General features: G+C 48.3%; 1 protein-coding gene and 1 long non-coding RNA gene across 8 annotated transcripts in view; one reads left to right on the top strand and one right to left on the bottom strand.

Annotated features, from left to right (window-relative positions):
* Positions 1-13,076, bottom strand: part of LOC126530503 (uncharacterized) — a 58,026-nt gene that overhangs the window by 10,908 nt on the left and 34,042 nt on the right. The window contains exon 7 of one of the 2 annotated variants that reach the window (XM_072285810.1): positions 11,498-12,370. The exons of the other annotated variant lie outside the window; for it this stretch is intronic. Within the exon in view, the coding sequence (XP_072141911.1) occupies positions 12,240-12,370 (131 nt within the window). The 3' untranslated portion in view covers positions 11,498-12,239. Of the gene's footprint in view, positions 1-11,497; positions 12,371-13,076 lie in introns of those variants that run through there. 2 annotated transcript variants of the gene reach the window in all.
* LOC126531171 (uncharacterized) overlaps positions 1-13,076 on the top strand; it is a 38,017-nt gene that overhangs the window by 20,103 nt on the left and 4,838 nt on the right. The gene's annotated exons all lie outside the window — the stretch shown is intronic.

Genomic DNA, 13,076 nt, shown 5'->3' with positions numbered 1-13,076 from the left:
CAACAGCAAAGGAAGACACCAAGGCCAACAGCCAGCAGCAGCCAATTATACCACGTCAGTATGTTGCAAACACTTTTCTTTGAATAGGTAAGAAACCTTCATAAACAATTGAAAAATTCATGCAGAAACTCCTCTGGGACTTAAGTACGCTTAAGCATTGTATCACTTGCTCATCTCCACGCAGCCCAATGTCATTATCAACCCATTTTCAAGGATACGGCAGCCTGTAATGGAAAATTTCAGAAAGACATCCTAGGGAAAGTAAAAGACGTCCAAACGAATGTTGCTGAACTCCTTTCCTAAATGGAAGGAACCTCTGGCGTCACGAGGTAATTCATATGCTTGACACCCAGGACAAACTGGAAAGCATAAAATCAGGACAATTGCAACACAAGTTTGGTGGTAGACGACCTCAGTAACAGATTGCGTCACAACAACCTTATCTTTAAAGCAGTCATTGAGCAAGACTCAGAGACGTGGCAGGAAAAGGAAGGGCTTGTAACTGAGTTAGTTTCTAAATATTTAGGCATTGCAGCTGGTGAAATTGAACGTGCCCATAGAATAGGACAGAAAAGACAAGGCTATACTTGGCTGATAATTGTGAAATTCCTAAACTTAAAAAAAGAAAACACATACTGAAAAATGCATTTAAACTAAAAAAGGTTTGAATCGTCTCATGTGGATTGATAAGGATTTTTCAATGAGGATGCAGTCCAGAAACTCAGAGATTTCAGACGTTCCAAACAGAAGCCCGCTGAAAGGTTCAAGCTTCTGTTTGACAAGCTTCTACTAAACTACACGATTTGTCTTTGACCATACCACTAATGAAGTAAGTGCCCTCCCGAAACGTCACGTCCTCGTGAAAACCCAGTGATGTAAAAAATGAACGCTGTGATGCATGTGTGTCAATTCTTGTGTCAAACTTCCGCAGCTTATTTCGTAAGCAAGATCACCTCTGTTCTTATCTTGAATCCTGTTCAGTAGACGTTCTAGGCACCAAAACCTGGTTGTCATTCGACATTTTGGATCGTCCTTGTCTCGTCAGTTTTCATTATTTAGAAAACATAAAACTGAATCGAGAGGTGGCGGTGTGTTAATCGCAGTAAAATCTAGTTTGGAAGCTTGCGTTATTGAAACTAATTCCTGCCTCAAAATTGTAAGGGTTGCTCTCTGTCTGCCTACACATTCTACCTCTGTCATTGGAGTCTGCTATCGTCCACTTGATCCATCCCACTACTTTCCGGATTATCTAAACAAGTCTTTAAGTTTTGTCCAGAACAAGTACCCGACATCACCAATATTTCTTGTCGGCGATTTATCGACACAATATGAATGGCATTGATGCCGACCCCTGTATGGCACAAGAAAAACGTCAATGCCAATATTTTCCTGTCTCAACTTTCAATTTGCATCAAATTGTTTCTGTTCCCACTCATGGTGATTCACTCTGACCTCATACCAGCCACAGAACCAAATAATGTTACGGAAAATGTATTGGATGGTATCAGTGGCCACAATATCTTGCATTGTGAATTCATAGGTGCCCTAAAGAAACATGAAAATAGAAAGAAATTAATATTTGATTACACCCGCGTGAATGTCAGCGGGCTTGTTAGTGACCTTTCCACCTTTTCTGTTGGCTTCTTGCAGTCATTCCCTCATTGCAACATAAACACAAACTGTGTTTTTCTTCATAATGGGCTGATCACACTTAAAAAGAAAAGCATATTCCAAAATTCAAAATAACAGCCTGCACAGAAAGCACTTGGTTTGCGACGCATGTGAAACCTATATATTGACACGTGTACTTATCTTTATCGGGCAACCACGTTTCGCCGCTTAACAACTGTAATCGCACAGCGAGGGACGCGCCTGCATGTATCCGACGTTTCTGGAAAGTTATCGACGCTTCTATCCGCGTGTCTGTTGTCGCCGAACCTTGTGTTATCAGATTTCATCGCGTGACACGAATGGTGTAGAACTTTGTGGAAGACACGCGGGTCCCATCAGTTAATCTGGAACATTCGACGACTGATCTATAAAAGCCGACGCGCTTGACCCGCTAATCAGTTTCCCGACGATCGCCGACCGTGTTCGCCGCTATCGTTGTGCTATAAGTGTAGCCTGTTTTTGTGGGCACAGGTTCGCCCAATAAAAGCTAGTTTTGTATTCCACCGTATTGCTTCTTTCTTCACCGTCACTACCACGTGACATCTGGTGGAGGTGCTTTTCGTCCATGTACAGGACGCCCCCGACAAGTCGTGATCCCAGCCCAGACCACAAACAGAACACCAACGTAGTCCCGGACCACCGAGCAAGCCGCCGTCTTCAACAGCTGCCCCCGGAGCACGGACTTCTACCTGAGAAGACCAAGAAGATTGTGGCCAAGGCAACCGCAATGGCAGCCCCGGCGTCCCCCATCGTGCTGCAGCAGCCCAGGGAACCACCAACGTTCCGCGGTTCCACATTTGAGGACCCGGAAACCTGGCTGGAAACGTATGAGAGGGTCGCTACGTTTAACAACTGGGCAAGCGACGACAAGCTACGACATGTCTATTTCGCATTGGAGGACGCCGCCAAGACGTGGTTCGAGAATCGAGAAGCCACCTTGACGACGTGGGACCTCTTCCGAAGCGGCTTCCTGCAAACATTTCAAAGCGTCGTGCGAAAAGAGCGAGCCCAAGCTCTACTGGAGACAAGAGCGCAGCTGCCGGATGAGACGATCGCGATTTTCACTGAGGAAATGAGCCGTCTGTTCCGCCACGCCGACCCAGAAATGTCCGAGGAGAAGAAAGTACGTCTACTGATGCGTGGTGTAAAGGAGGAACTTTTCGCCGGTATGGTAAGAAGCCCACCGAAGACCGTCGACGAGTTTCTTCGTGAGGCGACGAGCATCGAGAAGACACTGGAATTGCGGAACCGGCAATTTGACCGACGCACCAAGCCAACAAGCTACTCCGGAATTCAATCACTGGCCACGGACGATTTATGCGAGACCATCAGGGCCATCGTGCGCGAAGAACTGCGCAAGGTCTTGCCATCGTCGCAGCCTCAAGTGGCCTCGATCACCGACATCGTGAAAGAAGAGGTGCACCGATCGCTAGGAGTTCCTGAGGTGCAACCACAAGCGATGACTTACGCCGCCGTCGCACGCCGTCAAGCTCCCCCTCCGCGACAACGCCAGGGCCCTGTAACGCCACAATTCCGTCGTCCACCGCCGCCGCCGCCAGCGCGCCCACCCGTCGCCCAGCGCACCTACGCGAGGAAGACGGACATTTGGCGCGCCCCCGACCACCGCCCGCTCTGCTACCACTGCGGCGAAGCCGGCCACGTGTACCGCCGATGCCCATACCGCGACCTGGGATTGCGAGGCTTCGCCGTGAACGCACAGCGCCCGAGGGAAGGTGAACGCCCTCGTGACATCGCCGACTACCTCGCCGCTACTCAGTGGAGCCCTCGACGACCGTCCCGTTCGCCGTCACCAGGCCGCTACCTGTCACCGCAGCACCGACCATACACCGGCCCAGCCCGGGGCCGCTCTGCGAGCCCATATCCGGAAAACTAAAAGCAGCAACCGATGGAGGTGCGGTTGCTGTTCGTCGAACTGACGAAGATCCTCCGCCGCCGACGAAGTCGACGAAGAAACCATCTCGACGACCTAATGATGACACGCCGCGGTCCCGACGAAGTCAGGAAGCCAAGTTTACACCGACGAAAGACGACTTGACGAAGCGACGTTCCAGCTTCAGTTCAACACGACGCAGCCGTGATCCGACGCCACGACCTAACTGCAACGCCAGACAAAGAACCACCGACCTTGACGTGCTTCTCGACGGCCACGCAGTCACTGCCTTAGTCGACACAGGGGCCGATTACTCCGTAATGAGTGGACACATCGCCGCCCAGTTGAAGAAGGTTAAGACTGTATGGGAGGGCCCCCAAATTCGGACCGCTGGAGGACACCTCATTACGCCGACTGGAGTCTGCACGGCAAGAATTACCATTCATGACCGGACTTACCCTGCCACCTTCGTTATCCTTCAACAGTGTTCACGAGACGTCATTCTCGGCATGGACTTCCTGAACCAACACGGCGCAATCATCGACCTGAAGTCGCAGTCAATAACGCTGTCGGAAGATCAAGCGATACCATCGGAGAGCCCTTGTAGTCACCACGCCTTGAGTGTGCTCGAAGATCAAGTGAGCATCCCGCCTCGCTCCAGCATCGTTATTTCGGTCGGCACCGAAGCACCCGCTGACGTAGAAGGCGTCATCGAAGGCGACCAACGTCTACTACTCGACCGTGAAATTTGCGTCGCAAGAGGGATCGCTCGACTGCATAGAGGGAAAACTGAAGTGTTGCTGACAAACTTCAGCCAGGAGTTCAAGCACATCAACAAGGGCACGACGATCGCATTCATCGAGGAAATACAGAAAACCAGCGATGCCTTTGTCCTCTCGGATTCTGTTGCATCTACCCCGACGACCGCAGTTCCCGAGCCAGACTTCAACATAAATCCAAGTCTCCCCGTGATTAAGCAGCAACAGCTCAGAAGTCTGCTTCGACGATACAAAGACTGCTTTTCGACGTCACCAAGGATTCGACAAACACCAGTCGCAAAGCATCGCATAATCACCGAAGAGAGCGCTCGACCACTACGCCAGAGCCCTTACCGAGTTTCGACGCGAGAACGCGAAGCTATAAGTCAACAAGTCGACGAAATGCTGCGCGACGACATCATCCAGCCGTCGAAAAGCCCGTGGGCGTCTCCAGTTGTTTTAGTGAAGAAAAAGGACGGGACCCTACGTTTCTGCGTCGATTATCGTCGACTGAACAAAATCACGAAGAAAGACGTATACCCCCTCCCACGGATAGACGACGCATTAGATCGGCTCTGCAATGCTAAATACTTCTCATCGATGGACCTCAAGTCTGGCTACTGGCAAATAGAAGTCGACGAAAGGGATCGCGAAAAGACCGCCTTCATCACGCCAGACGGCCTCTATGAATTCAAGGTTATGCCATTTGGACTGTGCTCGGCGCCTGCAACGTTCCAGCGCGTGATGGACACGGTTTTAGCAGGATTGAAGTGGCAGACCTGTCTTGTTTACTTGGATGACGTCGTCGTCTTCGCCGGAAATTTCGACGATCACCTTAAGCGGCTTGCGACAGTATTAGAGGCCATCAAGTCATCAGGGCTCACCCTGAAGCCGGAAAAGTGTCGCTTCGCTTACGATGAGCTTCTATTCCTAGGCCATGTCATTAGCAAATCTGGAGTGCGCCCCGACCCGCAGAAGACAGCTGCCATCGCAAAGTTCCCGCAGCCAATCGACAAGAAGGCAGTGCGCAGATTCCTTGGCATGTGTGCCTACTATAGGCGCTTTGTCAAGGACTTTTCGCGCATCGCGGAGCCGCTAACACATCTAACGAAATCTGATGTCAAGTTCAATTGGGAAACGCCGCAGGCCGACGCATTTCAAGAACTCAAACGACGCATGCAGTCGCCGCCGGTACTTGCACACTTCGACGAGGACGCCGATACTGAAATCCACACTGACGCCAGTAGCCTAGGCCTCGGCGCCGTCCTAGTCCAGAGGAAAGAAGGACTTGAACGGGTGATATCGTATGCTAGCCGGTCGCTGTCAAAAGCGGAAAGCAATTATTCTACGACTGAAAAGGAATGCCTCGCCATCATTTGGGCTACAGCTAAATTCCGCCCTTACCTCTATGGCAGGCCATTCAAAGTCGTCAGCGACCACCACGCGTTGTGTTGGCTAGCTAACTTAAAGGACCCTTCAGGACGGCTGGCGCGGTGGAGCCTCAGACTACAAGAATATGACGTAACGGTAACATACAAGTCCGGAAGAAAACACTCCGACGCCGACTGCTTATCACGCGCCCCAATCGATCCCCCGCCGCAAGACGACGTGGACGACGACGCCTTCCTTGGGATAATAAGCGCGGAAGACTTCACTAAACAGCAACGAGCAGACCCGGAGCTAAAAGGCCTCGTCGAGTATTTGAAAGGGAACACCGACGTTGTCCCTAGGGCATTTAAGCGCGTGTTGTCTTCGTTCACGCTACGAAACAACCTGCTCGTGAAGAAGAACTTCTCACCAGTCCACGCCAGCTACCTTCTTGTGGTGCCGTCAGCGCTCCGTCCAGAAATACTGCACGCCCTACACGACGATCCAACCGCTGGGCACCTCGGATTCTCCCGGACGCTATCGAGGATACAGGAAAAGTATTACTGGCCGCGTCTGACCGCCGACGTCGCCCGTTACGTCAAGACATGCAGAGACTGTCAACGACGCAAGACACCACCGAAGAGGCCAGCAGGATTACTACAGCCGATCGAACCTCCTCGTCGACCATTCCAGCAGATTGGGATGGATTTGTTGGGGCCGTTTCCGATGTCAACATCCAGGAATAAGTGGATCATCGTGGCGACGGACTATCTCACCCGCTTTGCTGAAACCAAAGCTCTACCAAAAGGCAGCGCAGCCGAAGTGGCGAAATTTTTCGTCGAGAACATCCTGCTGCGACATGGTGCCCCAGAAGTCCTCATCACCGACAGAGGAACGGCTTTTACAGCAGAGCTCACCGAAGCCATTCTGCAGTACAGCCAGACGAGCCACAGGAGGACAACTGCCTACCATCCCCAGACGAATGGTCTCACGGAGCGCCTGAACAAGACCCTCGCCGACATGCTAGCAATGTACGTCGACGTCGAGCACAAGACGTGGGACGCGGTCCTGCCGTATGTCACCTTCGCCTACAACACGGCGGTGCAAGAAACAACACAGATCACGCCATTCAAGTTGGTTTACGGCAGGAACCCGACGACGACGCTCGACGCCATGCTGCCGCACGTCACTGACGAGGAGAATCTTGACGTCGCTACCTATCTCCAGCGCGCCGAAGAAGCCCGACAGCTCGCCCGCCTACGGATCAAGACCCAGCAGCGTACCGACAGCCGACACTACAACCTCCGACGACGCTTCGTCGAGTACCAGCCCGGCGACCGTGTTTGGGTATGGACCCCGATACGCCGGCGAGGACTCAGTGAGAAGCTGCTGCGACGCTATTTCGGACCCTACAAGGTCATCCGACGTATTGGCGCACTAGACTATGAGGTCGTGCCAGACGGCATTTCGCACTCACAGCGGCGCCGCGCACGATCTGAAGTGGTCCACGTGGTGCGCCTTAAACCATTTTACGGACGCTAATGAACTTCCTTAGTTTGTTGTTTTCTTTGCTACGAGTGCTTTTCTTTGTTACTTTCGTTTGTTAGCAGCATCGGGTCGATGCTTTTTAAGAGGGGGGTAATGACACGTGTACTTATCTTTATCGGGCAACCACGTTTCGCCGCTTAACAACTGTAATCGCACAGCGAGGGACGCGCCTGCATGTATCCGACGTTTCTGGAAAGTTATCGACGCTTCTATCCGCGTGTCTGTTGTCGCCGAACCTTGTGTTATCAGATTTCATCGCGTGACACGAATGGTGTAGAACTTTGTGGAAGACACGCGGGTCCCATCAGTTAATCTGGAACATTCGACGACTGATCTATAAAAGCCGACGCGCTTGACCCGCTAATCAGTTTCCCGACGATCGCCGACCGTGTTCGCCGCTATCGTTGTGCTATAAGTGTAGCCTGTTTTTGTGGGCACAGGTTCGCCCAATAAAAGCTAGTTTTGTATTCCACCGTATTGCTTCTTTCTTCACCGTCACTACCACGTGACAATATCGCAGAGCTGAACTATGAGCATCTGTGGAAGATTGGAGGCCCTATCGTGAGCACGCACACTTATGCAGGACCGTAACAACAACAGCCAAAGATAAATTTTTCAACCATGACATTTCAGACATGCTTAGCAATGACACAAAAATTTTGGAAACCCAAATTATCGAACTTGACGGTACCGTTATCTAAGGATGGTAACATTCTTTCTCTGGCACGTGTTGCTATTGAATTCAACAAGTTTTTTTTCATCCGTTTTCACGGATGAGACTCCTGTACCTAGTAGCTTTCAGGCCCCTATTTTGCATTCAAGCATGCACAACATTAATATCGCTTCTGAAGTAGTACAGTCCTGTATCGATTGTCTTCCAACTAACTCTGCTCCTGGTCGTGATGGCATCTGCCCTAAACTTCTTAAGATATCCAAACCTGCAATATGTCGCATTTTAGCCAAGCTTTTTCAGCAATGTATTGACACGGGATGCGTCCCAAATGATTGGAAGGCAGCTTGCATAATTCTCATATTTAAATATGGTGATTCGTCTAACCCATCAAATTACAGACCAATTTCTTTAACCAGCATGTGCTGCAAACTTCTCGAACACATCATTTCATCTGCTCTAATGAAGTTTCTTACAGAACATAACTTTTTCTTTATCAGTCGGCATGGACTTTTACACGATTGATTTGAATTAATGACTTGCATAATTCCACTCATTCTTTTTATTGAATCGATGTAATATCTCTAGACTTCGCGAAGGCTTCTGACAAGGTTCCTCAATTCTGGCTTATTCATAAACTGACAGATCTTAACATGTGAGGATAACTAGGTGGACTACCATCTTTTTAACTAACCGGTAGCAATCAGTTTTCATCAATGACCATTTGTCTCCATTAAATCATGTCAAATCTGGAGTACCGCAAGGTTCCATGCTCAGGCCTATTTTGTTTTTAGATTATATTAACGATATTAGTAATGGTAGGCGTTTCATAGACTATTCGCTGATGATTGCGTGATCTACTAACCCTGAGGACACCTGCTACCTTCCATCTTACTTAGACAATCTTCGTAAGTGGGGCAGTAAGCAAGCGGAAATCAACATTAATATAACAAAAGCTATCAGATTCGGGACTACAGCTAAACCCGTGTTATGCAATTGCATAATTATAAAACATGCCCGTAGCCTCGGTATTCACGATATCTGGGTGTTCATTTGTCATCCGATCTGTCATGGAACATTTGCGTAGATGTGATTTTCACTAGAGTGTTTTAGTTTAGTGTCATTACGGTCCACCCCGCTCCAAGTTGCCCCGCTAAGCCACATGGTGGAGTGGTGGGTGATTGCATGTTTTAGTTGTATGTCTAGCCTAGCGGAGCAGAGGGACGGATGGATAGGTGCTATGAGTGTCCCCTTTGGAAAGATGTGTGGGTTGCGCCATGAAGCTCTTGTATTGCCTAATGTTCTACCTATGTTAACAAAGAAAAAAAAACCCACGATGACTTCCCATAACCAAACTTCCTGAACTTTGTCTTTGCAAGCCTCTGTTGTTTGACGTTTCCCTACTTTTTGTCCACCAATCTTCCATTTGCTGCTTACCAATCTTTGCTGCATACATTTTTACTTTCCCTCTGCTCTTGCTGAACCCAAGTGCTTCAAGCAGGCCAGTGGTGTATGTGTGTGAAAACTTTTATTGTAATGATGTCCGAAGGCTAGACTTCTCAAGCCAAGGCTCCCACGTTGGCACTGTCAGGCCAAGCCTTTCAGCGACATCATGGGCCCCCTGGACTGCCCTTAGTTGGTCCTGAAACAATGGGCTTTGAATCCTTTTCTCCCACTGTGTCCATTCTTCAACGAGTTTGGGGAGAGTCGCGGGACACCCCGCCAGCGTATGTCTGATTCCAATGATGCCATTGCAATCATTGCAGTCCATCTTAATCTCCCTCTCTGGATATATTTTATTAATGGTATATAGGCCAGTGGTGCCTAAATCTACTGCTGGGGAGATATTTCACATTCTAGTAAAGCATGCTCTATTGTTTCCCTAGCTTTACCGCAGCAAGCACATGCTTCTTCCTTCTTATATCTTGCTGTATAAGTGCGTGTTCTAAGGCATCCCGAGCTCATTTCAGAAAGTAATAAGCTTCCCTTTGAGTTATAATAGATTGTTTCTTTCCCGATATTGTTATTTCCTCTTCAGTAGTTACTCATAGCAGGTTTATTTTCCATTGCTGCCAGCCACGAGATTATCTCGGCGCCTCTGGCTTTCCGCTTGATGTTCCTTTCGTATTTGCAGTGCCTTCTGGCCGAATTCAGGGTAATGAAACAAAATAAAAGCACCTATAAGTAAAACTTTTATAAGTAAAATGAATACATATAGCTTATTTGTCCATAAAGCATCTAAACGTGAACTTGTAATGCATTACTGGTCCATTTTATCCAGTGGAAAATAAAGCCCCATCTTGGGGAAATGCCACGTGATAGCCAGCGAGCTTGCATTTTGCATCCAATCTGATCCTTTCTGATGCCAACATGTTGCACAGCATGCATCACATACTCCCGCGCTGCGAGGTTTTCAAATGGGTCAGCATGCGCACCTTCTAGCAGACATAAGTCTTCGTCTGTGCAAATCTGTCTTGTAAAGAGCAAGGCAGGCAAGGTGCCTCGATGCACGTGCCAGAGTGGGTGTGTGCATCGACCACCCTTGCTAGAAAAAAATGGCAGCAACCTTCTGCTCAGGCAGCTTGTAAGCGGACCGTGTTTCTGACTCCACCAGCCTGCTTGCAGCTAAGCGGAGGGCGCATGTGCATTCACGCTTTCGCTCCGCTCAGCTGCTTAGCCGAGTGTAAAAACGGCAAACTAGAACACTCTACTAAAGCAACCAGATCACTTGGCTTCATAAGGCACTATTTGCACTCGTCTAACTCAGAGACCAAATTTCTGGCTTACACCACCTTAGTATGCTCTAAAATCGAATATGCCTTCTTAATTTAGAATCCACACATGAGGCCTACCTCGAACACAAACTAGAGTCTCTGCAAAATAATGTTGCTCGCTTCATCACAAGAAACTACTCGCATACATCTAGTTACGGAAATCAAATATTAGATTAATTTAGCTCCTCTCAATATACGCAGGCTTCTGACACTATTGTCCTTCTTTCATAAACTTTACTCCAATCGGTTGTCCCACGTGACTCTAAATATCAGACTAGCTTGTGACATGTGTCTTGACGGCTTGATCACCAACTTAAAATCGCACCCATCTTCACCCACACTAATCCGTTTTTCCACTCACCTCTTCTCCTCGCTATTTGTCATGACTCATTTGTACATAATTTGAAGTTCCTAGAAATCTGAACTACCTCTTACCTTGCTGTTCCGTTCCAGTTGCATTTCTTGATGTTCTTATTTAATATGCAATTTTGCTTTCCTGTTTAGTAATGTATACTTAAATTTTTTTCCATTGTTTTGTAATGTAAAACAGCTCATTGTGATAAGTCAAGTATTTTAGGAACCTTGAACCTTGTCATTACTATGTTTTTTCACACATTGTATATACCCTGTAATAAGCCGTTTTTTTGCACTAATTCATGTTGTTCCAATTCATATTTCTTGTTTAGTTGTGTACTTTTGGTATGTTTTGCTCCTTTCATTGTAATCCCTGTAAGAGATGGTGTCTGCCATGAAAAGGGTACCTGGCCCATACCATCATCCGACTCATTCATGCTAAGGATGTTGTTGAAGGGAGGAATGAGGAGTAGGGGATTTATTTACAATATCTACATGAAGGGTGGAGAACATTACATCTGATCAGTCTAGCATGACTGAAATGCACACTGAACAGCCGAAAATGTCTGCTTAAACACTCTCTGTCCTTACTAGATCCCTAAGCCAGGGAAAGCTGCCATCCAACCTTCATCCAATCAAAGCGTCCAAAGTCGTCGAAGTACCCGCCTTTGAGGGCGAAGGTTCACACACTCTTGCACTTTTGTTTTACTGAACACACCAAAACCAGTGAGGCCTCATAGACAGGTGTTGTCACGCTTGACTCAAGCTGGCATGTCGTTCCTGAGCTGACTCTGCAGTTTGCTGCTGAATCTGTCATGACCGTGACTATTACCAGAGTACATGGGGGAATGCCATAGAACAAACATTTCCAGGAGTTTTCTTGCTCCAATTGGTCCCTGAAGGTGACAGCGAACCAGCTAACAATCCTGTCCGCCAAACGTGTCTAGCCTTACGGGCTCCGAAGGGCTATTCGAAGGGGGCGTGTTGTTGGCTTCACGAAGCGATTCATTGCAGTGAAGCCAGAAGGTCACTATCCCCGCTGGCCAATCGTAACATCCCCCACCCCTATGCCTCCTGGGCTCTTTAGGGTACTTGAACAAAAAAGACTGTTATGGAAGTTAATATGACTGGTATAAACAGCAGCGTCGCAGCAACACGGACTGCTGCAGACGGCGGCGCCAGGTGTGCTGATGACGTTCTGATCATTATAAGCTGATACTGCTCTTTAGTGCCTTATCCACCCGCGTCAAACCATTATGCGCCGCGTGGACCATATCTTGAACTCCGTGTTCTCGTCGCTTTGCCTTGAAGAGCGGGCCCATATCTTGAAAGCGATCTGCGAAAGGTGCAGGGTGCGGTGTGTGCTGAGAGATTTGCGAGCGCTGCTTCGATCTCGTGGTAGCGACAGGCAGAACAAAGGTAAAGCCACTCGCTGCTGCATGCTCTATCTATATTGTATGCACTTTTCACTTTGTTGGGTGCTTGAAGGCTGTTCACCTCCGCCGTGGGTCGGCCCAGTATTGCACTATATCTGGGATCGGCCCACATTTTTATCTTGCGTGATGGACGTTTGGTAAGCATAGAAATGCTTACACATTTAAGAAAATTTTAACACCCAGAACCAGCCCATTACTACCATGCCAGTATGTTGCAAGTACTTTCATTTGAGTAGGTAGAAAGCCTTTGTATATAAATAAAAATTTTGTGGGTTAATGAAAGCAGCTGTGTGCCTAGGCGTCGGAGAGGCAAGAAATTACAACTGCACTAGAACAATTTGCTCTGTCACACATAACAAAAGAAGTGAAGGTGAATGTCTTATGTGCATTGCAAATGACACATGTGCTTTCATATACACTATGGCATATGCACAAGTGTATTACACCCGATAACAATGCAAGAAGCTCGACAAGAGACTGCCGCGAGGCTATGAACGGCGTCCAGAAGGAGGTGCCATAGCACAAATGGATGCAAAGATGGCAGTGGTGGACACAAACAACATTGCTACCATTCCATGCACTCAATTTTGTTACAAGGTGGTTTGC

Source organism: Dermacentor andersoni, unplaced genomic scaffold (assembly GCF_023375885.2).
Source record: "Dermacentor andersoni unplaced genomic scaffold, qqDerAnde1_hic_scaffold ctg00000044.1, whole genome shotgun sequence".
In the NCBI taxonomy this organism is placed as follows: Eukaryota; Metazoa; Arthropoda; class Arachnida; order Ixodida; family Ixodidae; genus Dermacentor; species Dermacentor andersoni.
The sequence above is the reverse complement of the archived record's forward strand: the minus strand, read 5'-3'. Positions and strand labels throughout refer to the sequence as shown.